General features: G+C 43.1%; 1 protein-coding gene across 1 annotated transcript; it reads left to right on the top strand.

The window, feature by feature from the left end:
- On the top strand, positions 1-26857 carry Gpalpp1 (GPALPP motifs containing 1). Its single transcript, XM_052732714.1, has 8 exons — positions 1-188; positions 4649-4781; positions 5785-5886; positions 9287-9392; positions 14152-14283; positions 14757-14921; positions 16745-16843; positions 22586-26857. Exons 1-8 carry the CDS (start codon positions 101-103, stop codon positions 22802-22804), a joined length of 1044 nt encoding a protein of 347 aa, XP_052588674.1. The 5' UTR covers positions 1-100; the 3' UTR covers positions 22805-26857.
- The last annotated feature ends 696 nt before the right edge of the window (positions 26858-27553 follow it).

Consider the following 27553-nt stretch of genomic DNA (forward strand, 5'->3'; position numbering starts at 1 on the left):
TCAGACGAAGCCGGAAGAACTTCCGGCCTTGGCTGCAAAGCTTGGTCTGCCGTCGGGATAGAGTTTAACTTGGACGCTGAGCGACTGTGTGTCGCAGCGAATGGCTAGGGACCTGATCGGGCCGGCACTGCCGCCAGGCTTCAAGAAGCACGCGACAGCTGAGGACGAGGAGCGGGACCTGAGCCCAGGTAAACCGCAGCGGGCTCCTGCACTCGCGGGAAGGGCTGGCGAGCACGGCGGAGTGGGCGCGGTCAGCCCACAGTTGCAAGCTGGGCACGAAGGGATGTTTGGGGCCTGATCATTATTAAAAAGACGATACAGTCCCAACTGGCGATTAATATGAGCCAGATTGTGCTATGAACCGCATTGTGCTAACTGACCAATCTTCGTCCGGTCGTCTATTTAACTCTTCCATCAACTGTCTAAGAAAAGATCATGGTACATATGTTACAAATGGTGACAGCGACTGGAGAATCGGTGCCTAGGTCACACAGCTAGTCAGGGATGAAGCCCAAATTAGATCCTCGTAGTTCTATTCCTTCCGAGTTAGAAGACCCTTACCGAAGATCCTATGCTTCTCTGGTCCCTGACCTCTCATCCTATCATTGCATCTTTCACACGCAGCCCAGTGCCCACACAGTCCAAGTTTATGCTTCCTCAACGATAGGCTTCTTTGGCTGCTCTGGTTGTACGTATATGCCTGACAACTCCAACACATCCTTCCAATCCCGGCTTAAGTGTCACGTCTTCCTCGGGGTTTTTCTCTACCCAATCACACTAATATTTAACACTCTGTTCGAATAACTTGTTGACATGTCAGTCTCCACCATTTCACTATGTCTTGTATCCTTACCATGCAATAGGCACGTCCTATTGCACACATCAACGCCTCTCATTCTTTCGTGCTTTTCTGTCTTTAATGTTCATTCCAGTTGGTAGGCTGGGAATGACTATAGTTGGGAAAGAACAAAACTGAAAAAATATTGCAACTATTTATAAATCTTATTTTCCTTTTCTGGCTACCCATACTGGGGGGTAGCCAGAGTCTTCCTTCCAGATGTTAGTTCTAGTGTAGCCATTTTTTTAAAAAACTTTTTATATTGCCAGGTAGTGGTGGTGCATGCCTTTAAACCCAGCACTTGGGAGGCAGAGGCAAGTGAATATCTGAGTTCTAGGCCAGCATGGTCTACAGAGCAAGTTCCAGGACAGCCAGGACTACACAGAGAAACCCTGTCTCAAACATTTTTCTTTCATTCTTTGTTTTATCAAGAAGTATTAATTAAGGTTAAAGAAGTGTGAGTGAATTATATTGGGTAAATTCCTGGCAATTTATTTGCACATTTTACTGGTAGCAGACATTTGAGTAGATTCTGGCTTTTTAACTCTTACAAACAGTGCCACTATGCAGTGTGTGTGTGTGTGTGTGTGTGTGTGTGTGTGTGTGTGTATCCTGTGTTATATCTCAGTTTCAGAGTCCTACCAATTTACCAAAGTCCTCAGCAAGTATGGGATCTGATTCTTTCCTGTTCTCCCTAATCATTTTTTTCTGTCTTTTTAATCTAGTGTTTTGATCCAGTATTCTATGATGTTTTAATTTCCATTTCCTTGTGAGAAATGAAATTAACCACTTTTCTTATTTTTTAATCACTTTTTTCATTATGCTATAATAGTCTTTTGCTCATTTTCTATTGAATTATTTGTCTCATACAAAGCCTTAGGTTTCACTATTTATATTCATGTGTCTGTGTGTGGGTGTGTTCTTGTAAATACAGGTGCCTGAGGAGGCTAGAGGTTGTGGGGTCCCTTGAAACTGGAGTTACAGGTGATTGTGAGCCTCCTGATAGGGGTGCTGAGAACCAAACTTTGGGGCTCTGCAGTGTGCACTGTTAACTACTGACTGGCCTCATTATGGCATTTTTCAAACAAAATTTGTTTTTTGTTGATTCTTCTCCCTATCCGCCTCACACCTCTTACATCCTTCACCCTTCACCCATAACTTCCTTTTGCAAGTGTTACGTCTCTGGAGGGGAAGGTACCCTGACTTTCAGAAGTCAGGCAATACCTACAGCTGTGAAGGGAAGTAACCTGGATACCTACAGCTGTGAGGAGAAAGGTATCCTGACTTGTTGGGAAGTCAGACTATACCTGAAGCTGGGTTCCGGTGGGAAATGGTCTCCCCACAGGATGTGGCAATCCTGCTTCCCTCCAAGAGAGAGCCATTACAACTGAGCTCTGCTCCACTCCCTAAGGGAATTTCTGTTGCTTCTCTGCTTTGCTCTGCAAAGAGAGTTTCCCAGCAGAGATTCTGCTCTGCTCCAGCGAAAGAAGGTCTCCACCCAAGACTCTTTCAAGAAATTTATTTGGGAAGGAGGAATCCAGGACAGTGGTTGCCTCTGGCAAGGTGCAGAAGGGCAGCTGCCAACTGAATGGGCACAGGGCTTATATAGGGCTTCTTAGGGACAGAGTTTTTCCAGGGAGAAGATTTTCAGGGTGGGAATTGGTCAGATTTCAATCCCCTCAGCTTGGACAGGCTCAGTTTGGCTAGATTCCGTGTTCAGGGATTGATTGGTTATGTGCTCAGTTGGTCAGGGGCAGAGTGTGTTTCTTTGGCTCTGGTTTCAGGGCCAGGGTGTTTTCACTGGCTCCGATTCCAGAGCCAATATCTGTTTCTTTCACTGGCTCTGGTTTCAGGGTCACGGTGGGTTTTCTTGGCTGGCCCTTTTACCCTATACCTTTCCCTTTTCATGTCTCATGTGTGTCCCCCATTTCTCAACACCACCACTTTTAACCCCCTTGTGGTCTCCTTTCTAGTTTCATAGCTTATATCCATACACACCCCATTTATAGACGTACATGTGAACATTATAAACCAGACTGCTCCTATCAGAGAGAACATGCTATATTTGCCTCTCTGAAATGGTTACCTCACTATAGAATATTTTCTGGTTATTTCCATTTTCCTGCAACTTTCATGATTTCATTTTTCTTTATTTCATTTTATTCTCAGCTGAATAAAATCCCATTGTGTATTTCATACCATATTTCTGTTATCCATTTATCTGTTGATGGACATTTAGGCTAACTCCACTTCCCCTGTATTGTGAGTAGAGCATCAGTAAACATGGATATGCAAGTGTTGCTGTACTGGCTGGAAGTATTTTTTTGTCAGCATGTCACAAGCTTTTGGTCATGGTGTTTCATCACAGCAGTAACTGTAACCAAGACACTAGCTTTTTCTTTCATGTTCTCATAAAATATTAATCGGATCTACTACATTAGGCATTTTTAAGCATACTTTTAAATGGCTTTAGTTATAGTCATACTGTTTATGTAACCCCTACCACCATTGATCTCCAAAACTCTTCATCTCGCAAACTGAAGTCTGTTGAACAAAACTCCCCATCCCTTCCTGCCCACAGCTTCTAGTAATTACCATTCTGTGTTATGAATGTGTAGCTCTAAGTACCTCCTGTGAGTAGAGTCGGACAGTAGGGTTTCTGTAACTTTCTGTTGAGCTTATCATAATGTCCTTAAGGTTCATCTGTGTAGCATTCTTCAGTATTTCCTTCTGGTGAGGATTCCTGGCCTCCAGGTTTAAACCTTGTGAGCCTCATTTTACAGGGCAACAAAGTAACGCAGACAGCTTAGCTAACTAACACAATTCATATAGTTAAAAAACAAAAAACAAACAACAAAACCAATTCACATAGTTAGTAAGTGGCAAAGTACAGATTCAAAGCCGAAGAGGCCAACTCCACAGCCTGCAGCCTTGCCTGCCTTTGTGTTAGACACACTGGCCTCTTTAGCCTGGAACATCAGCTTATTCGCTCCATGGAGAATGCACAAATTGTTCTCTTCTGCTGACTCTTTCTCTGTCTAGAGCAGTGGTTCTTAACCTTCCTAATGCTGTGTGACCCCTTACTACAGTTCCTCATGTTGTGGTGACCCCCAACCATAACATTATTTTCATTGCTACTTCATGACTATAATTTTGCTACTGTTAGGAATTGTGATGTAAATGTCTGATATACAGGATATCTGATATGTGACCCCCCAAAGGGGTTGCAACCTACTGGTTAACTGCTGGTCTAGCCGGGCGGTGGTGGTGGTGGCGCACACCTTTAATCCCAGCACTCGGGAGGCAGAGGCAGGCGGATCTTTGTGAGTTTGAGGCCAGCCAGGGCTACAGAGTAAGTTCCAAGAAAGGCGCAAAGCTACACAGAGAAACCCTGTCTCGAAAAAACAAAAACAAACAAACAAACAAAAAGAAACCAACAACAACAAAAAAACCTGCTGGTCTAGAATGTTCTTTTGGATTGCTGTATGACCATTGTTGTCTCATCACTTAAATCTACCCAAATGCCTTGTCAGAGTGGCCTTCTATGACCACTGTCTTCCAAATTGTCCCTCCACACAGACATGTTTTTACTGTTTCAATAGCAACATTTTACCTGAACTGATCTGATCCTTTTATGTTTGTTTCTTTAGGAGTATTTACTCTGTCACTGATGGGTGGATGGGTTGGTAGGTAGATAGTCAGAAGATTAAAGTCCGTAGTAAATGCTAGCCAACTGTGGCTATGAAAAGAAAATGTCAGCCAGGAGGACTCATTAAAAGAGTTGTAACATATCCAACCAACATTGTCCAGTTGCAGGGCCAGCTCTGCCCCCTAATTACAGAAGCAGCAGTTCGGACTCCTCAGACAGCGATGAGGACAGCAGTTCCTTGTCTGAAGAAGGAGATCAAGAGTCTGAGGAAGATGACAGTGGTCCCACTGCCAGGTCAGTCACTAAATCTGCAGTGGAGCAAGCCTCAAGCCTCTCCTGAGTTGGCTGGAACTGATCTATGTCTGCATTTGTGCAGCACGGGGAAAATGTCTTCTCATATGGCATGTCACACACTCTACATCTTCTATAAAGGAACTTATTCCAGTTGGGCGTGATGGTACCCACCTTGAATCCCAGCACTCCAGAGGCTGAGCCAGGTGGTCTATGTAAGTTGAAGGCCAGCCAGGGCTACATAGTGAGACCCTATCTCCAAAAAAATAAAAATCAGCTTATTCTAGTAATGTGTAGATATGGAGATACCTAAAGTGAATGGATGAATTAATGAATTACTAAGATTTGTGTGTATGGTGCTAGGCAATCAAACCTATGGCCTTGAGCAGGCTAAGCAAGCTCTCTGCCACTGAGCTACATACTCAGCCCAATAAGGTTTACTATATAGAAACAGTTTTTCCTTAACATATTATTGAAATAACTAAATATTGTAAGTAAGCCCATAGAATTTCTTTTTAAAATTGATAAACAGTGAACGTTCTGTTTAAATACATGATTCCCTTCTAATATAGCTTTACCAGCCATGGGTCAGGTAGATAAGCTGAACCTTTGTTTTTTACAGGTTCATAAGATTTTGATGCCCTTTTAAGATTAGGAGACAGAAAAAGGCAATTTCCAGTGCTTTTGAGAAGGAGAATAGAAGCTGAACTATGCATTTCACTCAAAAGGGCTGAAAAGACCCTGAGATTTTTTTCACTTAGTGTAATCTTGAATTCTTCACAAGGTACAGAATACTGATCTCGTCCTGAAAAATAAATAACTGAAGATAAATTCCAGGAAAAGATTAAGAACTATTGCAATACATATTTTTTTAATTTGGCAGGGTTGATTTAATGTTTCAAGTTTAGCTATCTACGTAAAGTTAATGTTTTCTTTCACAATTAAAGCTTTCTTTTTGTAAAAGTTTAGCGTATGTTTAACTTAAGTTATGCTACTGTGTTTCCAGAAAACAGAGGCGACATCAAGACAGAGGTGACGACGACGACGGTGGGTTTTTTGGACCAGCCCTTCCTCCTGGATTTAAGAGGCAGGATGACTCTCCTCCAAGGTGATAATGTATAATGCGTCAGCCAATTTTTTTCAAGTTCATAATGCTTTATAATTTGAGACTGACTCATGATAGCCATACTTTTAGTTTGGAATGAGTAAGTTTATTAAGAATGTAGCAAGTGAAAATAGAAGACTAAAACAGCAGATAGAGAGTCGAACATCAGCAGACAGACACACAACATCCAGCAGGAATGCCTGGAGAAACACTGGGGAAAACGTCAGCTAGAGCCCCTGATGGACAAAGAGGAACCGGCGGGCAGAATGTCTCCTGGGTAAGGCTCCCAGTCAGCCGCTCCCACCCCAGGCACTGTATAGCATGGTAAACAACAGCAGAGTCTTCTGCTTAGGGAAAGTGCTGAAGCTGTGTTCTAGAGCAATGTTTCTACCCAACCGATTTACTCTCCTTCTGGACTCACAGTCGGGGAGGAGGGTGTTTTCTGTTCTCCTTTCCCTGTCTCACAGGGTGGGGGAAAAGCCTATCCCTGGACAAGGGACTTTGGAGACACTATAAGACAAACATGCTTGGGTCTGAAATGGGGCCCACCTCCAGGACCCTTCTCAGGGAGCTCAAACAGCACATGACAATTTATAATATAATGCATATTACGTACGTGCCAGTGTATAAGAGCACATAGAGGAGATGGCTGTTTCTTTTTATATTCAGAACTGAGAATCTCATGTGCCAATTCCTAATTTCCATGTAACTCTGTTTCTTTTAAGTATAACAAGACTACACAATCTGCTGCCATTTTATATAATCCCCAAACAAACAATACTTTCCACATCTTTAAAGGGGAATGCAACTGATATAGGTGCACGGATGTGGCTCCAAAGGCCTAAAAGTTAGGACCTTCTGCTAGCCTTTTGTAGATAAGTTACTGGCCCCGGGATAGCGCATTCCTTCCAGAAGAGCTCATTATAGATGGACCATCTCACCTGAAAGTCTGCAATCCAAAATGCTTCCAAATCCCAGACCTTTGTGCAGCCAGCATGACACCACAAGTCTGCTGGTCAGTATCCACAACCTTGTTCTATGCATGTGATTATCACCTAGCGTATCATATACAGTTGCTCAGGCTATTTGCAGAGGGTGTGTATGAAACACAAATGAATTTGCACGTTTAGACTTGAGACCCTTTCCCCAGGGTTTCTTATTGTGCATATGTAAAGAGTTCAGATTCTGAAATTTGCAATGCTCACGGTCCAAGATTTTGGATAAGCTGAACCCAACTTGTACTTAGTCTATGGTAGTTTCTCTCTTGAAAGTTGCATCTTGGTGCTTTGTCTAGACGTTTGAGCATATACGATGATTTCTGATCTTGTGGGGTTTTTACGAGGTTGCCGTGTGTGTGAACGTGTCTCTGTATCTGGATGTGTTTCTTGTGCTTTCTCTTTGGCTTGTTTTTTCTGCTTGTTTGTTATCTCCTATTCTGGTTTGTTTTATCTTATTTTATTTTTAGATACCTGTTTGTTTTCTAATGGGAGAGAGAGTGAAAAGGTGTAGATTTGGGTGGGGAGGTGGGGAGGATCTGAGAGGAGTCGGGGGAGCGGAAACCATAATCAAAATATATTATATGGGAAAAAAATCTGTTTTCAATTTAAAAAAAAGAAAATAGCATTTTGGACAATAAAACCTATGTGTGAAATAAATAGTAGCATATTTTGGAGTTAAAAGCCTCTGATACAACTGTAGAATGCCATAGCTATATTATATTTACTATATTTAAAATTTTTATTACATTTTATTTATTTGGGGGGGCACACTTGACCCCACCGCACATGTGGAGGTCACAGGACAGCTTGTGGGAGTTGGTTCTCTCCCTCCACTCTCTGAGTCCAGGAATTGAACTCAGGCATCAAGAGCCTTTACCCACTGAGCCTTGTCCAATGTATTTACTATCTTCTAAGATTATGCCACAGATTTTATCTCCACAAATTCTAAAGTCATAAAATTAATGTCTGTGTAGCTCTGGTAAGAATTATACTTAGAAAAAAAAGGCTCCCCTTGTAGCTTGTAAATGACAGCTAATTGGATCTTTCCGATAATTTGAAACTTTGCCCTTTCGTATACAAAACTATTATACACAGAGAGGGTTATGAAGCCAAGACAAGATTATGAAGGGGTCAGAACAATTGGCTCTCAGTACTTTTTCCCTCTGCTAAGAAGCCTGTCAGGAAGGCTCTGAGTGCACAGGTACCACCTGGAAATCAGCCGATAGCTGGAGTCACATCTGAGCAGGTCGCACTGGCCAGGGAGAACCATGAGGAAAGCATTGGATAAAGGATCTGAAAGTGTGAAATGAGAAGAAAGGAGTTTCCTGTGTCTTCTCACAAAAAGGCTTAGTATTGAGGCAATCTTTCTTGTATTGATGACAGTTCCCTGAGATAGGTAGTAATGCTACTCTGAAACTCATGAAATTTGACATTAAAGAGTCCAGGGCTCAACCAAAAAAAAAAAAGGAAAAGCCGGGCGGTGGTGGCGCACGCCTTTAATCCCAGCACTCGGGAGGCAGAGGCAGGCGGATCTTTGTGAGTTCAAGGCCAGCCTGGTCTACAGAGGGAGATCCAGGAAAGGCACAAAGCTACACAGAGAAACCCTGTCTCGAAAAACCAAAAAAAAAAAAAAAAAAAGAGTCCAGGGCTCAGACTCCATCCAACTCAGCCCCTTGCTGGCTGTGTTGATCTTAGCTATTAATTTTTCCCAAAGTGCAGTGGCTTCCATGGACAAGGATTGTTTAAGGAACCACAGACATACACCAAGTGAAATGTGATTGGCACAGTAAGTTCCTTCTCCTTCGTCTGCGAGCCACAGTGGACCGGCTGCGTTCTTCTGCATCACTTCTGGATTGTTAGCAAGGACTGTGTGTAGGTTTGACTGCTGTGGTACATTACCACTGTCTGCGGGCAGCTGTTGTATGTACCTGCTGGAGATGTTCTTAGAGGAACACACTTTCTGCTTAAGTAGCTCTGACTGTAATTACGAGGCCCAGTGGAATTTTCAGTAGATAGCAAAATCAAAACAGCAGAAGTCAAAGTGCAAGATGGCACATACCCTCGTGAGTACAGTCGGGTCAAAAAGATTGACAATGTTTACTTTAGTGTCTGGTTGATGACTCAGCCGGTAAAGGCACTTGTCCTGCAGCCTGAGAACTTGAGTTCAATCCCTGGTTCCACTGACCACCATATGCATACTGTGGCACACACATGCCCATAAATAAATGAAATTTTCTTTTCTAAAAATGAAGTAGAAAACTATTAATACTAGTAAAAATAATGTTACAAAAAATTCTTATTTTCAACATTTGTTACTATCTGGCTTTCTTATCATTGTGAACTTTTATTCTAAAAACAGCTTTTTAAAGTCAAGAGAGAATGATAATGGTGTATTTTATTTTCAGGCCTATTATAGGTCCTGCATTGCCACCCGGTTTTATTAAGTCTCCACAGAAAAGTGACAAAGGCAGAGAGGATTCAGGACAAGTGTCATCATTCTTCAACTCAGAGGTTTGGAAAGTTTTCATTTAAAAAATAAAATGTGCTGGGCGGTGGTGGTGCACGCCTTTAATCCCAGCACTTGGGAGGCAGAGCCAGCAGATCTCTGTGAGTTCCAGGCCAACCTGGTCTACACAGCGAGATCCAGGAAAGGCGCACAGCTACACAGAGAAACCCTGTCTCGAAAAACCAAAAAAAAAAAAAAAAAAAAAAAAGTATAACAAACTCAGAACTTGAAAGGTGTCTGTAATCATATGGCTCACATGAGATATGAAACTCCAAATATGAGTCTTTTAACACATTGTCAGAACACCCAGGGACGAAATAAAAGCTGTTCTCACACCTGATAACTTAGCAAAACAAGATTGTCAGGGGTTATGGTTTGTACTCCTGTCTTTGAAGGGCGGTATTTTTGTTACTGTTCACTTCCTGTCTTAAGAAGTTTCCCTTCGCCGGGCGGTGGTGGCGCACGCCTTTAATCCCAGCACTTGGGAGGCAGAGGCAGGCGGATCTTTGTGAGTTCGAGGCCAGCCTGGACTACCAAGTGAGTCCCAGGAAAGGCGCAAAGCTGCACAGAGAAACCCTGTCTCGAAAAACCAAAAAAAAAAAAAGAAGTTTCCCTCCAAGACAGAAGGTTTTAACTTTGGAGGGAAACTGCTGCACAAGGAAGATCCTCTACCTAGGGAATGGCGCTGCCCACGGTGTGTGACTCCTATACCTCAGTTAACATATTCTAGATAGCCTGCGCACACACACACACAGACATGCCCACAGGCCAACTTCATTTTGCCAATTCCTCACTGAGGCTCTTCCCAGGTGATTCTACATTATGTCAAGTTGTCATGGCAATGAAAGCTAACCACCACAGTAGTCTACACTGCATTCTAAAAATCAGGGAAGTGTGTTTGATATCCAGCAAGAGGGCTAGAAGTAAGGTCAGTATGAGATTGGTTAATTTAACAACACCATCTCTAGTTTTCCATCTTTCTGCTCTGTCTTCTTAGGGATGCTAATCCCCTTCAGCTGAATGCTTTCCTTATATCTCTTATGTCTGCCAAAATCTTCACATTTACATGCAGTTCCCAATGTCCAGACACTGAACATGAATGGATGCTTTCACCTCTGATGGAGGAAGGGAGAACTTTCCAGAAGGTTTTGTGTAGGCTCTCTTCATGTTTATTTAATCAAAATTGTATTAGATGCCCATGCTAATGAGACCAAAGTGAATGGCTTTGAATTATCCAAGTTTCTCCCCCAGGACTTAGAAAAAGGCCAATTTCATGATTCCAAAGAGGGCAAATGATGTAGGTTCTTCTAACAATAGAGTAATTAATGGTAGAAACTATTACCACCACAACCACCCCAGAAAAAAGAAAGAGAATGCCAGGGCTTAGAAAGCTTAAACAGCATGTCTGCGATCACAGGGCAGGGGTTGTGCCAGTGCCCTAGCATGGGGCATAATTTCTGTTGTGATTGTAAGGAAGGTTGCTATCACAGATACTGGAGCTCAGTAGACGTCCCCAGAGGAGTTCCGGGTTCTCGTGTCCCTAGACAAGGAGCTGGGCAGTGGTACGGTTTGCTAAGAAGACACACTGCCATCCAGGAGGACAGCCAGTGTCTCTGTGGGTGGGTCTGCTGTGCAGAAGTGGGTGCAGACTTTGTGTCTCATGGTACAGACTCTGACTTATACCCTTCATCTTAAACCTCCCCCAGGAGCATGAGTCAAGTGCACCTGCAGACACTTTGGAGTGCTCTGTTCCTGTGTCACTGTCCAGATTTAATTGGATAGGGAAGTGTTTAGTCTTCGCCAACTGATTTCTTTCATACACTGATCTTGCCACCTTTGCCCAGGGTTCTGCAGGCCTCGCTCTCTGCCCTGTTCTCCCGCCATGAGCTAATAAACCTATGAAGACACTAAATAAGTCATCCAGGGTATGAAAATGCTGTCTTGTCCCCAGTTGAGTTTGGGCCTATGATTCCGATTTTCAATTAAGTTGTTATTGCTGTTTGCTTCTCTGATCCTCCATCCAGTTCATGTCTCTCAACATTATACATGGTCTTTGTTTCTAAAAATACCAAGCAAGATGTGATGAAGTTTTACTTTCATGAAAACTATCTTATTAGCTAGATGTTAAAATAGTATTAGCATATCCTGTCATCAAACACTATGTTTTTATTTGTTCATTGAGTTTTTTTGTTTTTGTTGTTTTGTTGAGTTTTTTTTTTTTTCCCATTGGGTTTTGTTTGTTTGTTTGTCTTTTAAGACAGGGTCTCTACATAGCCCTGACTATCCTGGAACTTACTATGTAGAGCAGGCTACCCTCAAACTCACACAGATCCACCTGTCTCTGCCTCTGCCTCTCAAGTGCTGAGATTAAAGACATGTGCCGCCATGCCTGGCCACAAACACCAATGGTTTTTAAAACTTTAAAAGTTTGTCATAGGGTCTGGAGAAATAGCTCAGCAGTTAAGAGCATTTGCTGCTATTCCAGAGGACCCAAGTTTCGTTCCCAGTACCCACACTGGGTGTAGTAACTCCACCTCTAGGGGATCCAATACGATCTTCTGACCTCTTTGTGTATCCACATATATGTGGAGTATACATACAAAAAAACACACATACACATAAATAAAAACACATCTGTTTTCAAAGGCTCATCATGTATTTTATATTTGCTTACCTTATGCCACAAAGGTTTATGTCTAAGGAAATTACAGATACACTTAAGATGATGTTTGTTGGCCAGTGAGCTGGCTCAGTGTGGAAAGGTGCTTGGTGCACAAGCCAGGCAGCCTGAGTTCCATCCCTGAAGTACACGTAAAGATGGAAGGAGAGAAGTGGCTCATACTGTTGTCCTGACCTCCACACACACTGGCACACGTGTACACATGCACACAGACACACACACACACTTATTTTTTTTTTAATTTGGAGATGTTGTGACAGCACAGTTTAGAGGTAAGCTGTCAACACTTAAGGTTGAATCAGCAGCCAATGGATTCAAAAGAGATTAGAAAGGCTCCTGTGAGAGTGCAGAAAACACTGGTCCTGATAACACTGGTTATCAGGTTAGGTTAGGTACTAGATATAAAACGAGGTAAGCTCTCTAGTCTTCTCAGTAGACTTAGTCAAAGATCCATTTCCTCAAGAAGAAAGGAAAAAGAATGTCATTTCACAGTTTATTGTAAGAAGCAGCTGTGGTGTGTGTGTGTTTGTGTGTGTGTGTGTGTGTGTGTGTGTGTGTGTGTGTGTGTGTGTGTGTGTGTTTCAGAGTAAGCCACAAGAGCATAAAGGGATAAGATTATTTAATTGCACTTGTATGAGTTTAAAAAGAACAGCCCCAGATAGAAAGCTACTTTTGAGTGGTTAAAGGGGAAATGAAAGGGGTGTAAACAAACTCTTTATCCAGTGAGCTCAAAAAAAATAAAACAAGGTATAGAAGCTGTCAGAACCGAAGGACAAGCATGTTGTTATTCATTGTAATAAATCTACTGAGGACGAGGACAAACTATAAGCCTTGGAATGTTATAGCATCTATCCGGAGTCATATCTGGGAACCATCATCAATATGACTCAGAACAAGATACAGTTCCAACCCATCTCCATTCCTTTGTGTCAGCCGAAACACCTTCTACTGGAGGCCCCCAGTGGCCACACTAGGCGGGGATTCAGGGGGTGATTTTCACTGTCCTTCCTGACCTCCGTAAGGATCTTTCCATACTTGCTCTTAGTCCTGTAGCAGCCTGCCTTCAGGAGTCCCTCTGCCCACCCACCTGCATTCCCTGGGGACTCTGCCTCTTGGTGTGGGCCCCTGTCCCCCCAGCTCTTTACCACAGCCCCTCTCAGCCTTTCCTTCTGGCCCATCTGTATTCATTTCTGTCACTCATCAACCTACAGAAGCAATGTCTACCAGGGGCCCCACAGTCACCACATCTGCCTAGGATCCAGAAAGAGAAGAGCAACCAGAGAACAGAAAACCTACCCAACAAAGACAAGACCTGTTGTGGACACCAGGAAATACATCAAACATGGTTCCAGTGCCTACTCTTGGTACAAAAACACAAACATGAACAGCCAAATAATATGCCTCCACCAGAAGCCAGTAACCCTATTGCAGTAGGCCCTAAAAAAAAAATCAATATAACTGAACACTTAAGACAAGGCCCTTAAAATAGCAACTATGGATATGGTCGAGGACCTTGAAGAGGGTATGAATGAATGCCTCAATGAAGTGTGTGAAAATACAAACAGTTGAATGAAATATTGAAAACAATTCAAGTCATGAAATAGAATTTAACACAGAAATAGAATCTCTAAAGAAAACCCAAACTGAAATAAAACTGGAAAAATTTAGGGTGTCAAGCAAAAGCCTCAGAGGTAAGCCTCACCAACAGAATACAAGACATGGGAAAGAAAATCTCAGGTGTTGAAGACAAGGTCAAAGAAGTGGATAGCTCAGTCAAAGAAAGTTAAATCTAAAAAAAAGGGAGGGGGGGGGACAAGAGGTATCCAGTTATCGGCACTATTTTGTTTTTTGTTTTGTTTTCCAATGGCGTGGGAAGAGAAATGAGACAGTCCACATGGTCTGGAGCTGTCATCTTCAAGGAACCCAAGGGAAAGCTCACTGTTCGGTGATGGGCTAGCAACAAAATTTTGTTTGTTTTATTGTTTATGCATAATCCATTTCAGCTAAATTCCAAGTGGTTTAAGATCATTGTCTGTAACCTACTGGTCTCTTCTTAGATTAAAGATACTGTCTTGTTTTAAAAGGAAGCAGAGAGCAGTGACGATGAGGATATTGTTGGACCAATGCCTGCAAAAGGACCGGTTACCTACAGCGTAACAACAGAGTTTGAAAGAAGGGCCCAGCGAATGAAGGAAAAATTAACCAAAGGAGATGACGTAAGTTTTCAAAGTTGTTTTTACCAGTGTATTTTATGTGTATGAGTGTTTTGCCTGTGTGTATGCATATGTACTACATGCATGCCTGGTGTCTTAGAAAAGGGAGTCAGATCTCCTGGAACTGGAGTTACAAATGGTGGTGAGCTATCATGTGGGTGCTAAGAACTGAACCTGCATCCTCTACAGAAGCAGCAAGTGCTCTTAACATCAGAGTCAACTCTCTACCCCTAGAAAGTAGCATAGATTGTGTACATATGTATATGATTTTGTGTGTATGTGTGGAGTTTTTGTCTTTTGTTTTGATACAGTCTCACTTTGTAGCCCTGGCTAGCCTAGAATGCCCTATGTAGCCAGCACTAGCCTCGAACACATACCTAGAAACCTGCTTGCCTCTGTCTCCCCAGAGCTGGAACTAAAGACGAGGGCCACCATGTGCAGACACTACTTTGTTTTCAACTTTATTTCTCATCCAGGATTCATCTAAACCAATTACAAGAGAGTCGTGGATGACTGAGCTTCCTCCAGAAATGAAAGACTTTGGTCTTGGGCCGAGAAGCTTTAAGAGAAGAGCGGATGACAAATCCGGAGACCGCTCCATCTGGACGGACACCCCAGCTGACCGCGAGAGGAAAGCTAAGGTAGCGGGATTTTCCTTTCCTTCTTGGTTTTTGTTCGTGTATTCTGTCTGGTTTGGCTTGAACTTGCAAAGACACACGATGAAATTATTTAAAGGTACTGATGATGCAGGGTTTTGAGGACAATAGGACAGTTGTACATGACCCAAGGACTTGGGTTGGTGGCTCTGAGTTCATTGGCTCACACTAGTGAGGGTTGAAAACACCAGTACTGATGGCATTATGCAAAGTGGAAGCAAGCTTTATTCAGGAGAATTACAGAGATGTGAGAAATGAAGGAAAAGGATGAAATGAAAGAAAATTGGAACTTTTGAGAGTGATAGGGGTTTCCAAGAACTTCCTTGTCTCAGGTTTTTATAGGTCTATGGCAAAGACTATACAGGGGCTGAATAATTGCTATGAGGTTGGTTAGTTCTCTGGGCAATCATGAAGGTAATGGATAAGCTCTATGCATGTTTCCTGGTCCAACCAGAGAGATGTGCTGTTTATGTGGCTGGCTGCCCACCCAGCCAGGGATAGTCAAGCCTCCCTTTGCCCCTCTCTGACTTAGGCTTTATTAGCCGTTGACCTTGACTGTCACTGGTTGCTGTTTCTCACTCTGTCTTTGCAAGTATTTCAGGTTGTACCAGGCCTTTTCTTTTGGGCCACCAGCCAGCTCCCTAATCATGACATGGAGCTTCTTATTAGTTGTGAATGCTCATCCTTAGCTTAGGCTCATTTCTTGCTAGGTCTTATAACTTAGCCTGTTTCTCTTCATCTATGTTTTGCCTTGGGGCTTTTTACCTTTCTTTCCTTCTGTATTTTTACCTTTCTTTCCTTCTGCAGTTTTACCTTTCTTTCCATCTGTGTTTTTACCTTTCTTTCCGTTACTGCTTTTCGTGTCTGGCCGACAGCTGTCTGCTGGCCCCGGGAATGTCCCTCTCTTTCTCCCTCATTCTCTTCTTCTCCTCTAGATTCCTCCTATTTACTCTCTCTGCCCTACAGCCCTGCCTGTCCTTTTCCTCACTATTGGTCATTCAGCTTTTTATTAGACCAATCAGGTGCCTTAGGCAGGCAAGGTGAAATAGCAACACATCTTTACATAATTCAACAAAGGCAGCAGGAACAAATGTAACACACCTTTGCCTAGTTAAAATAATATTCCACATCATCAGGCTCTGTTAAGTATACCAAGTGCTGTCTGTTCTCACAGCCACCAAGAAGTACTGCAGAGTAATCTAAGGGTGTGTGTGTGTGTGTGTGTGTGTGTGTGTGTGTGTGTGTGTGTGTGTGTGATGGAGTGTTGGCTTTATTTTGGTTCTGTTATGGTGCACCCTCTTTGACTTTGTGTCACACACCTTTGCTGTTCTTTTGTTCTTGCTTCTGTTAGTTCCAGTTTCTTGGATTTTTCCACATAGACACTCATGGCATCATGCTGACAGTGTCCTTTTCTTTTTCTTCCTTCGTTCCTTGCCTTTTTTTTTTTTTTTTTTGTCAATGTATACACCCTTTTTAGTTTTTCTTTTTACTGTTTTTGAAGTCAGACAGTGGAAGATTCCTTGTGTGTTACTTTCCTACATTTTGTCATTATTAGTCCAAACTCATCCTGAGTTTCTTCCAGTTGGGTTACTGGGAGGGTTTGGTTTGGATCCCATTGTCCTCTTCTCAGGAAAATCACAGACTCATCCTGCACTAACTGATCCCTTCTCAAGTATGCAGCTATTTCTGACTGGGAGGAATTCAACCAGCCTGGCTTTAGTTCAGTTTCTTGTCATTTAATCTAAGTAAAAGTAATAGTATCTGTTTTTAATTCTATTTTAAATGATGTTATTATGTTCATTCTTCAGGAAATGCAAGAAGCAAGGAAGTCATTCAGTAAGAAAGATGAAGACAATATATTGTCAGGAAGGGATAAGAGGTTGGCTGAACAAGTGTCCTCATACAACGTAAGTAAGAAAATAAAATACATAAGGACATCAATAATCTCCTCTCCTCACTCCTTCTCTCTCTTCCGCTTGGTTTTGTTTTGTGCTGGGATTTCACTGCATAGCCAGGCTGCCCTCTGACTTTCACTTTGCTGGTCTCATTTTTCTGTCTTTTAGTTTTTGTTCCGTTTGGTTTGGGTTTTGGTTTTTCAAGGCAGGGTTTCTCTGTGTTGCCCTCCCTGTCCTAGAACTTGTTCTGTAGACCAGGCTGGCCTTGAACTCACAGCAATTCACCTGCCTCTGCCTCTCAAGTGCTGGGATTCAAGGCATGCAGTGCATCTCCCAACACCTAGCATAGTTCTATTGTTTCTCTCTCTCTCTCTCTCTCATATTTGAAATCATCTTTATTCTGATTCTAAACAAAAAGAAGAGGGATGACAGTAACAAACATCACTGAATATTGTGATGTGCTATAGCATTCTTATCTTTGAAATTCAGGAAGGAAACAACTGAGTTCCAAACAGCTAGACATGCAAGTCCAAAGCAGGGATGGTATGTTTTAACTGCGAAATTCACTCCCAAGCCCCTTCGCCTCCCTCAGCATCCCAGTGAAGTACACGATCTGCTTCGCTAACTAAGGCGGCGCACACACTGTACCACTGACATCACAGACGGTTGCCTCACTAGTCCTATGATGCAGGGCTCCAGCTTCACGCTCTCACAGGTCCGAATCCTTACCAGGGAGGGCAGTTGTTTGAGCAACCTCTAGATCATGCTAAGTTGTGCTGTGCTGCCAGAGCTGGGTCCGTGACCGCCTCAGGTGGTGCAAGAGCAGGCGTAGCAGCAAACTCCCAGTTAGGGTCTCCAGTGAGCTTTCTGACAAGCTGAGGAAAGCCTTTCCAAAGTTGGAATTACTTTTGGCAGAAATGTCATAGCGCTGAAGATTCTTACTGCAGTGGGACACAATAGATTTTGCCTCCACGTTCCTGTGTTAATACCCACTTTGTTGTCACACAATGCAATGGGGATGTTTTCTCACACACACACACACACACACATACCAGACACACACACACACACACACACACACACACACACACACACACACACACACACACACACACACACACCAGACTACTGTGCCAGTTAGGTACATTCTTGTAACTCCTGACGTTACATGAAACATTCTAATGGCACGCTGGCTTTGTAGGAGCCGTCGCACAGGCCCCCAGACTTCTTCCGGCCGCTGTGTCCTACACCTTGAACTCGCTGGGTCCTCTGTTGGTCTAGAACACAGGCGGCTGCAGCTCCACGGCCAGGTGTCTGCATGCTTCTTGACCTCTCATCAAGTGGTCCATCAAAAGTGTCTTCTTCCCAGCGCCACTGTCAACCACCAGGATGAGCTTGAACCAGACCCGCAGCTCTCCCTGGTAGCCATCAAGGTGGTCCGTTTCTCTCTTTTTACAACCTCCTTCTACTTAAAACACTTCTATGCCCCAGTCCTGAACAATACTTGACTCCGTGGTCTGTGAACATTTGTATAAGATCCTTCTGCGTATTTGATAAGTTGTTTTTAACTTTGAATTCTTACTTACTAAGTCTTAATCAGAAGTTTAATTCCTACCAGGTGGTGGTGGCGCACGCCTTTAATCTCAGTGCTTGGGAGGCAGAGGCAGGTGGATCTCTGTGAGTTCGAGGTCAGCCTGGTCTACAGAGCCAGTTCCAGGCCAGCCAAGGCTACTGTAATAAGACCTTGTCTCAAAAATAAACTCAAAGTTTAATTACTAAGGGGCACTTTGATCAGAAAGCAAGAGCCTGTTCACTCATAGAGATCCTTAGTATATAACTTTCAAAATTATAAACAAATTTGGAATGTCTGGTGGGAAGATTTGTAGGAGAAAAAACTTTAAAACACAATTCAATCTAAATTTATAAACTAAGGTCACTATTTATTTAATATTTTTTCATTTTTTGTTATAATCTCTCTTAACTCTCAAAAACTAGAGAGTGGTCTATCTCAAAGAACAAATGTTAATTCCTGAACCCATTGGCCCCCAAAAGGCCTTGGGTGTATAGGAAAATTACCTTTGTTCCAGATGTTTCAGTTTATGAAAATTGTGTAAGAACTGATTTCTTGGCCATGTGTTGACTGGAACCATAGTTAGTAAAGCACACGTGAAACGTTTTTTGGAAACTACCCAGGCTTGACCCATTTGAAACGTTCACATAAGGTTCAGGAGTCAAGTCCCAGTAGAGCTGGAAGAACTGTAGCCATTTAGACATGCTCTCTGCATTCAGACTAATCTAAATGACATGCATAACTGGGAAACATAAAAATCCAAAGAGGAAATGAAAATATAAGTTGGGATATGTAGACCTAAAGAATAAACATAATTTGTTGAAACATGTGGGACACAAGTATGTAGCCAGAATGGGTTGTCTTAGGAAGAATGGCTTAAAATTCATTAGCTAGATGTTTCCAAGCCAATATTTCTTATAAAACCAGACATCTACAGTGTGACCCTGGAAGCATGTCTCCCCCACAAAGTAGAACATTGTTTGCAGTAGCCTCAAGAAGATGCAAACATATCAGCAGAAGGTAACTCATAATAGCTATCACTATAACAGCATAGGTTTCCATCAATGAGAGAAGGAAAACCCAGGGACATAAAACGAAATACTCAGCAACAAAATGTAACAAATTATAAGTGAGTGCAGCAGTGGGGTGAGTCAGTCATTACAGAATCTGGCACAGCAAGAAGCATCATCATTGGGTGGAGCTGGATGTACAGAGTGAGTGTTCTGTCCAGGGGTGGCTGTTGGAATAGGAGCATTTACTAGCGTTTACTAGGGAGTAACACTCAGAGCTTCCTAGAGTGATGGAAATGGCCAAGATCCTGATGGGGATTTGAATTCAAAAACATCAGTGAATTTACACCTAATATCTGTGCATTCCATTGCATTTTTAGGAAAATAAATATTGAGTCTGGCTAATGAAAGTGTGCTGACATGTTTAGGGAGCTTGTAATGATGTCTGCCATTTACTTTTAAATATACCCAAGAAATGAAATTGTGTGAAATTCTGATTACTATGAGATTTACTGTTCAAAGTAGTGATAATAGTCTTTTTTTATTTTTTATTTATTTTACATACCAACCACAGTGTCCCCTCCCTCCTCTCATCCCGTTCCCTCTACCTACCTCCCAACTACAACCCCCCCACCCCCCACCCCACCCCCGCCCCATCCACTCCTCCTCCATCTCCAATCAGAAAGAGGCAGGCCTCCCATGGGCATGAACAAAGCATGGCACATCAAGTTGAGGCAGAACCAAGTTCCTCCCCCTGTATCAAGCTAGGCGAGATTCCAGCATGGGGAACAGGTTCCCAAAAGCCAGCTCCAGAATCTTAAGATGAAGCTACTGTGTAAGCTCTGCTTTTGATAAATTGAATACTCTTTAAAATAATGCCATGAAAAGACAAACCAGCCAACCAGAAACGAAGGAGTTTTCAAAAGCTGTGAAAGGGCCATCCTAGGGCCTGTGAGATAACTCAGTGGGTAATGGCGCCCGCCACCACGCCTGATGACCTGAGTCTGATCCCTGGGATCCATGGGGTGGACAGAAGAGAACCAACTCCCACTAGTTGTCCTCTGAGCTCCTCACACACAAAATAAATAATGTGAAAGACGTAGTATTCAAGGTCAGTTGCTCTCAATTTCATAAATTGTTAGAAAATGCAAGCATGGTTTTTGTTTTGGTGCTGGGAATTGAACCTAGGTCTTTGTATATGCTATACATACACACTCTACCACTGAGCTACACTCTAGCCCCCAAACAGTTGTGGTTTGGGGTTTTTTTGGGGGGTTTTTTTTTGTTTTGTTTTTTTTCAAGACAGAGGCTCACCACTGCATGGGTCTCAGGCTGACGTAGAACTCATGTATAGTTCAGGCTGACCTCAAACTCTGGATCCTCCCAGCACTGCTGGGATTGCAGGCTCACACCACTGCACCCAGCCACCCTCAGCGTCACCTAGCATTGCCTTACTTGGAGCTCTACTCACTTCTGTGCTTTCGTGTGTATTCTTTGACATAGGCAGGGCCTTTAAGAGTTAGAGTTCTTTCCAAGCCTCCCTGCTCTACAGAGCAAGTTCCAGGACACCCAGGGCTACAAGGAGAAACCCTGTCTGGAAGAAAAAAAACAAGAATAAACAGGGCCAGGGATATAGTCCAGTGGACATGAGTGTTTCCTGTGCATACAAACACACACAGACACACACACACACACATACACAAATAAAAGTGATCTCTTAGGTATGAAAACAGATTTGCATTTGAAAGTGACTTCTTGGGTATGACATAGTCAGTAAAAGGGGGAAAAAAAAACAGCCAGGCAGCAATGGTGCACGCCTTTAATCCCAGCACTCGGGAGGCAGACCCAGGTGGATCTCTGTGAGTTCGAGGCCAGCCTGGTCTACAGAGCAAGATCCAGGACAGGCACCAAAACTACACAGAGAAACCCTGTGTCCAAATAAATAAATAAATAAATAAATAAACAAACGGGCGGTGGTGGCGCACGCCTTTAATCCCAGCACTCGGGAGGCAGAGCCAGGCGGATCTCTGTGAGTTCAAGGCCAGCCTGGGCTACCAAGTGAGTTCCAGGAAAGGCGCAAAGCTACACAGAGAAACCCTGTCTCGAAAAACCAAAAAAAAAAAAGAGTTAGAGTTATAAACAAAATACATCCTTTCTGCCATTTCCCCGTTCACATGCTGAATATTTGGCACTACACTTTTACAGGAAATATGTACAATAGAAACCACTATTTGTAACTCCTGTTCCAGGATCTCCAATGCCCTCTTCTGGCCCCTGTGGACTCTTGCACACATGTAGTACACAGAAACCCATTCAGGATCACACACATGCACATGTATTCTTTTAATCTTTGTAAAAAGACTAAATGACAATCGTTGTGAATAGCCTTAAAAGGGCTCCTGCTTTACCTGGTCTTGGACACTGTTCTGTGCAGCACTGGGGATGTGCACATCCACCCAGCTTTGATCAGGCTGCTGATCTGCACTGTGATCATCTTCCATCCCTGCCTGGTCGCTCCATTCCAGGCTAGTCTACTCAGAGGTCCACAGCAAATCCCTATTTTATTAAACCAATTGCCTTTGTACAACCTTGTCTGAAAATGGTGTCTGGATAGACCTGAAAATGTGAGCATCAGCCTAAGCTAAGAGGAGAAGGGGAGGGAGGGAGGTTGGAGAAAAGAGACAAGCCGAACAGTGGGCGAAGCAAACACCCCTTGGCTCTGGCCGTGCACCATCTGCACAGGCCTAGAATCAGGTTGCTTCTGTGCTCTTTAGTTCACTTCTGTTTTGGCTTCTGCCAGTGCCTTCACCTCTTTCTACCTGAATGGCTTCAGGGACCAGGTCATCTGTGAAGTGGGAATTAAATTGTTTGTTCTTTCACACTCCTGTTCTTGGTTTATATTCCCATTAGGACTTAAGTAACCATAACGACTGTGCTACCTCACTTTCCTACTCGTTCACTGCATATAGCTAATAGATGTCTTCGCTCCTTCTGGATCGTATTTCCCACAGCTGTGTGTTTTCTCCATGGATGCTGTCTTGGATCCAGAAACCCCCATCAGGGTTTGCAAACATCTCTCATTCACATGCACTAGTCCAGTATGCTTCATGGTTGTAGACTGTCTATGACATACGTGAGCTAAGGTCTTTATTTCTGTTCTCCTGCTTTCCCTAGGAATCAAAAAGATCAGAATCCCTCATGGACATTCACCATAAAAAGTTAAAGAGTAAGGCTGCTGAAGATAAAAACAAGCACCAAGAGAGAACGCCATTTGATCGTGATAAAGATCTCAAGGTTAATAGGTTTGATGAGACTCAGAAGAAAGCCCTAATAAAGAAATCCAGAGAACTAAATACCCGGTTTTCACATGGCAAAGGCAACATGTTTTTATAAGTGAGTGTACTTCAGTGAGGCACACTCGTACTGGTCAGTCTGACCCCCTCCAAGTACCCCTTTGTCTATAGTAATGATGTGCACAGTGCTTCTCCTTTTGTAATAAAGTAAATTCAGAGTCTACACTTTTAGAAATTGTGACTGTTGAAAAGTTAGGGGTAAATGTGCTTAGCTGGAAAACCAGCTCTGTCTTCACAGTAGTCTAACAGGACATGGCTATTAGAAAAGCTTGAGTTCCAGTGAAGAGAAATGGTGCTTCCCAGAGTGTGACATGCAACTTGATGGGTCGTGTGCTCCACTAGAGAGAAGAGAGTTGGTATCTTTGTGTGTGTGTTTTTGTTCATTTGCTTGTTTGTTTTTCGAGACAGGTCTCACTGTGTAATCTTCCCTGTCCTGGAGCTCACTATGTATACCAGCAGGCTAGCCTCAAACTCCCAGAGATCCACCTGCCTCTGCCTCCCAAGCACTGGGATTAAAGGTGAATGCCAGCAGGCCCTGTTCATTGAACAAGATCACAATTAGAAAATAGTCATTGCTTCAGAAGGCCTCTCTAAGTTTTTACAACGGGTGCAGTGTTTATCTGTGGTCCTGTCTGATGAAGGTTGTGATGTCAGTTAAGGAACTGTGAGAGCGAGGATGCTTCCTGAGTTCCTCATGATCTGTAGCGGTATGAAATGGACTCAATCAATATTCAGGTGGGATTTTTTTTTCTTTTTTTTTGGTTTTTCGAGACAGGGTTTCTCTGTGTAGCTTTGCGCCTTTCCTGGAATTCACTCTGTAGCCCAGGCTGGCCTCGAACTCACAGAGATCCGCCTGCCTCTGCCTCCCGAGTGCTGGGATTAAAGGCGTGCGCCAGCACCGCCCGGCTCAGGTGGGATTTTAAAGGACAATGTGAACTTTAAAATGTTTTCCAGCTTACTGAATTATTACCTCAGAGGGAGTCCCCTATGTGATGTCTGTCTGTCCACCTTTATTTGTTAGAGAATGATCGTTTAAAACATACAAATGTTTGTCCTTTAAAGTAATATGGGAGCAGACAATCAATGTTTCTTATATAGAATAGAATATTTTGGGGGTTCTTGGCTTTTCTTCATATAATTATTTTAATAGTCCATCCCCACAACACTCCAGGCCCCAGTGTTTTGTGGTTTTACAAGTTTCTTCTTAGTTCTGGGGGGGACTGTACACTGACTCTCAACACGGCCCGGACCTTCTTCCTCAAATAGATTTCACCGGCCCCAGAGTCAGGGTCTCAGGCCCTTGCAGACCCGTGAATTTTAAATGGCTTGGCTTATCCTCCAAACTTTACCTAGTAAATGCACACCTGCTTGGGAATAGAGCGTGGAGGTTCATTCTTCCTGCCTTGGCATGTGTTGAGGCCTGCGAGTTTTGATTTGCTGTCTGAGAAGTTGTTGTTTTTGTTGGTTTTAAGGTAAAGAAGGCTGTTTGGATTATCTCATATTAAGGAAATAGTCTTGTGATTTTTTTTTTTAAACTTAAGTAAATATTTGTTGGGGAGGCAATCTGAAGGACATTATACACATCTGTTGTCATCCATGGAGTCTAGGACTCCTATCTTCATGGTCTGCCAAAGCTGTTTGCATCTTGGAATGTCACAGGTGATAGTCTGATTCATATATGTATATAACACTTTGTAGCTGGTTTGCTGGAATATTAATCCTGGATAGCTTTTTTAATTAACCAAATAATCACTGAAAATGAGAAATCTGTACTCATAACCACACTTGTGGGAGTAATATGTGTTTTAATGCTTTAATCAGTATTTCTTAAGCTGTTAAACAGAACCTCCTAAATAGGGAGATGAAACCCAAGTTTGAATTCTGTGTGTTTCTTGCAGGTTTTCTTGTTCTGCTAACTCTGTATTCTAGTTCTAATGAAGCCAGAGTTTTAATGAGAAACATTCTGATTCCTGATTCATGTGGACTTTATAAAACTGGGCACACTGTTCAGATTACAATATAAAGTATTTCTTATTAGTGTCACTTTTTTATACTGGTGTAAACAACCTATCCAAGGACTGTTGCTTTTAAAAACCTGAGTTATTCTGAGTGAATTGAAGAGGCTTATTGTCTACATAGAATTGGACAGACCTACCCTTTGACTAAAGTGAGGGATAGTTTCTGCACATAAAACGTTATACAAGAGTATTAGTTTTGGCTAGGCATGGTGGCACACACCTTGAATCCCAGGACTCAGGAGGCAGAGGCAGGCAGAGCTCTGTGAGCTCAAGGCCAGCCTGGTCTACAGAGTGAGTTCCAGGATAGCCAGGGCTATGGAGAGACTCTGTCTCAAAAACCCAAGAAAAGCAAGTTTTTATTCTGTCCATTTTATTTTGTAGGGGTTTTTCCCCCAATGAGAGGGGGGAGAATGTTTTTTAGCTATGAGAAAACATAACGTTTTGTGAAATTTGGTACTTTTTAAAGTTAAAAGACTAAAAATAAATAAATCTTTTAAAAGGAGATTCTGGTCTAAAGAGATGGCTCCAAAGTTAAGAGCATGCCCTGCTCTTTCAGATTACCTGAGTTCAGTTCCCAGCACCTCGGCTGGTGGTCCACAGTCCCCGTAACTCCAGCTCCAAGGAATCTGACCCCCTCTATGGACCTCCATCGTCACCTGTACTCATGTACACAGTCCACACACAGACACATACTTTTAATAAAAATAAATCTTAAAAGTAAAAATAATCCTATCTGAACACTCACTGGCCTTGCTTTTTCAGTGGAAATGATATTGAATAGGAACATTTATAATGTGCTTACATTTCCTGTGACCTCAGCAGACAGGACAGGCCACCACATGTGCTGCCTCACGGGTACCCTGGAGCCAGGGCTCTTTTCTGTCACCAGATGATAATTGTGACAAAGTATAAGCCATTTCCAGGGAGGATTAGCCACATGGAGACACAACCTCAATTTAATGTTGACAATTAAGTATGTAGCTGTGTGTACATTACAGAAACATGTTCTGTGTGCCATCCCCTCTCCTCCAAACGGCAGGAGGCCTGTTTGGACCCACTCTCCTGGCCGCTGGCATTTTCTACTACAAGCATCCTACATGTTTCGGCCAAGTTGTATAGGGCTGCAATACAAGAATGAAGAAACCAGTAGCACCAGAGCAAGAAGAGGACACGGATGTCTCACCACTGACAGTGGCCTTCCAGGTCCAGCCCTCTGGCTGCTCAGCTGGGGTAGATTACAAGCCTCAGACAGTAGCCACACTGCTCATGAGCAGATGGTGGAGTCCTTGGTTTGGGTAGTGGGGGAAAGAGACTGAGGGAGACTTTCAGATTAGCTTCAACACAAAAAACTGAGCCCTGCTTGGGGGCTGAGGGATGTAGTTTACATACAGTTTTTCATATTCAGATGTAACAACGCATCACTTCAGTACTTAATTATGCTTTGTTAGGTGTGAGATGTGTCTCAGAGTTACATAAATTATTTGATGTTACTTTTGGGTCCTTTGTGCAGGCTAGGAATGTTGACACTTCTGAAATGCATGATGGCGGGGCCCAGCTCTTAAGCCTTCATCCACTTGCGCTGTTCCGTGGCATTACAGGTATTTCTAGAACAGCCTCTCCAGTGAATTAGACTAAGAGGAGGAATTAACATTGAGGGAAGTGGCTCCTGAAGACAGACTCATGAAGCATCAACAGTGTCCAGTCTCCTGTCTCGGAGTTCGTTTACTTACTTCTCATGCCATCCTGAGGCACCAGACCGCAGATACAGAGCCAGAGCCGAGCCAGAGCCATGTGCCGCTGTAGGAGAGCTTTCTATTTGTTTGGTTTGTCACAGCTTAAGAAAAAACCTGTTTAACAGAGCCTGGGGCTGTGGGTGAGTGTGAGGTCCTGGGCTCAATCCCCTGCACTCACCACCACCGAAATACTGTTTACCTGTGACCATGGTGTGTACAAGGTTAAAACACTGTTGCCTTTTCATTTGGAGGATTACAATTAAAAGTCTGTTTTTAGAAAAGGAGAATTCTGAAGTCTAATTTTATACATTATATGAATAAAATGTTCTCTATATCTGAGAAGTTGCAGTCTCCCTTTTGGGGTGTTTTTTGTTTGATTGGTTTTGGTTTTTTTCCTTGTTGTTCTAATATTCTTAGCTTTCCTGAAGCAGGCAGTACTGGCAGCAAGATCTGGTCAGTCAGTCATTGTGGATTATGAGGGGGAGGGGGGGGGGGGGGGGGACTCCAGGGCTGGGGATGAGGGAGGGGAAGGGGTGAAGACCCTGGTGGCACACACCTGTAATCCTACTCTTCAGAAGATGACTGAGGCAGGAGAACCACAAATTCAAGGCCTGCTTGGACTGCACCGTGAGTTCAAGTTCAGCTGAGATGGGAATGGAAGTCTCACTGAATACAGGATAATTAGCTGCACAGGCAAAAACGTGCTGTTTCTGTGGCTTCCATCTTGCCTTTGATTCCCACCAGGGCTCTAATGAGAATTCCAGTGTGTCTTGTGTTGTATCATCAACCCCGAGTTCACCCCCGGATTTGCAGTGTCTGATGCCATCGGGAATCCCCTTTTCAGTGGGTAACGGCTCACCCAGGTCTCAGAATCATTGTGTAGAACAGCCAAGGAGAAGCGGTCACATTCTGGCATGTTTTAGCTGATGTGGCTGGGGTCGGTGCTCACAAATGAGGTGGACCGTTTCTACAAAGCCTGCCGTCCCCTCCTCATTCACTGCCGTGTCAAACCTCTAACATCAAGAAGTCCATTTACCA

The sequence above is a fragment of the Peromyscus californicus genome, unplaced genomic scaffold (assembly GCF_007827085.1).
Source record: "Peromyscus californicus insignis strain IS unplaced genomic scaffold, ASM782708v3 Scaffold_12__1_contigs__length_115047231, whole genome shotgun sequence".
NCBI lineage: Eukaryota > Metazoa > Chordata > Mammalia > Rodentia > Cricetidae > Peromyscus > Peromyscus californicus.

What these genes read in the sequence shown, in the direction of transcription:
- Gpalpp1 (XM_052732714.1), top strand. Translation starts at nt 101, where the DNA reads ATGGCTAGGGACCTGATCGGGCCGGCACTGCCGCCAGGCTTCAAGAAG. An exon ending in GGAGCGGGACCTGAGCCCAG is followed by an intron (nt 189 to 4,648) that starts GTAAACCGCAGC and finishes AACATTGTCCAG; the next exon opens with TTGCAGGGCCAGCTCTGCCC. An exon ending in AACAAGTGTCCTCATACAAC is followed by an intron (nt 16,844 to 22,585) that starts GTAAGTAAGAAA and finishes TGCTTTCCCTAG; the next exon opens with GAATCAAAAAGATCAGAATC.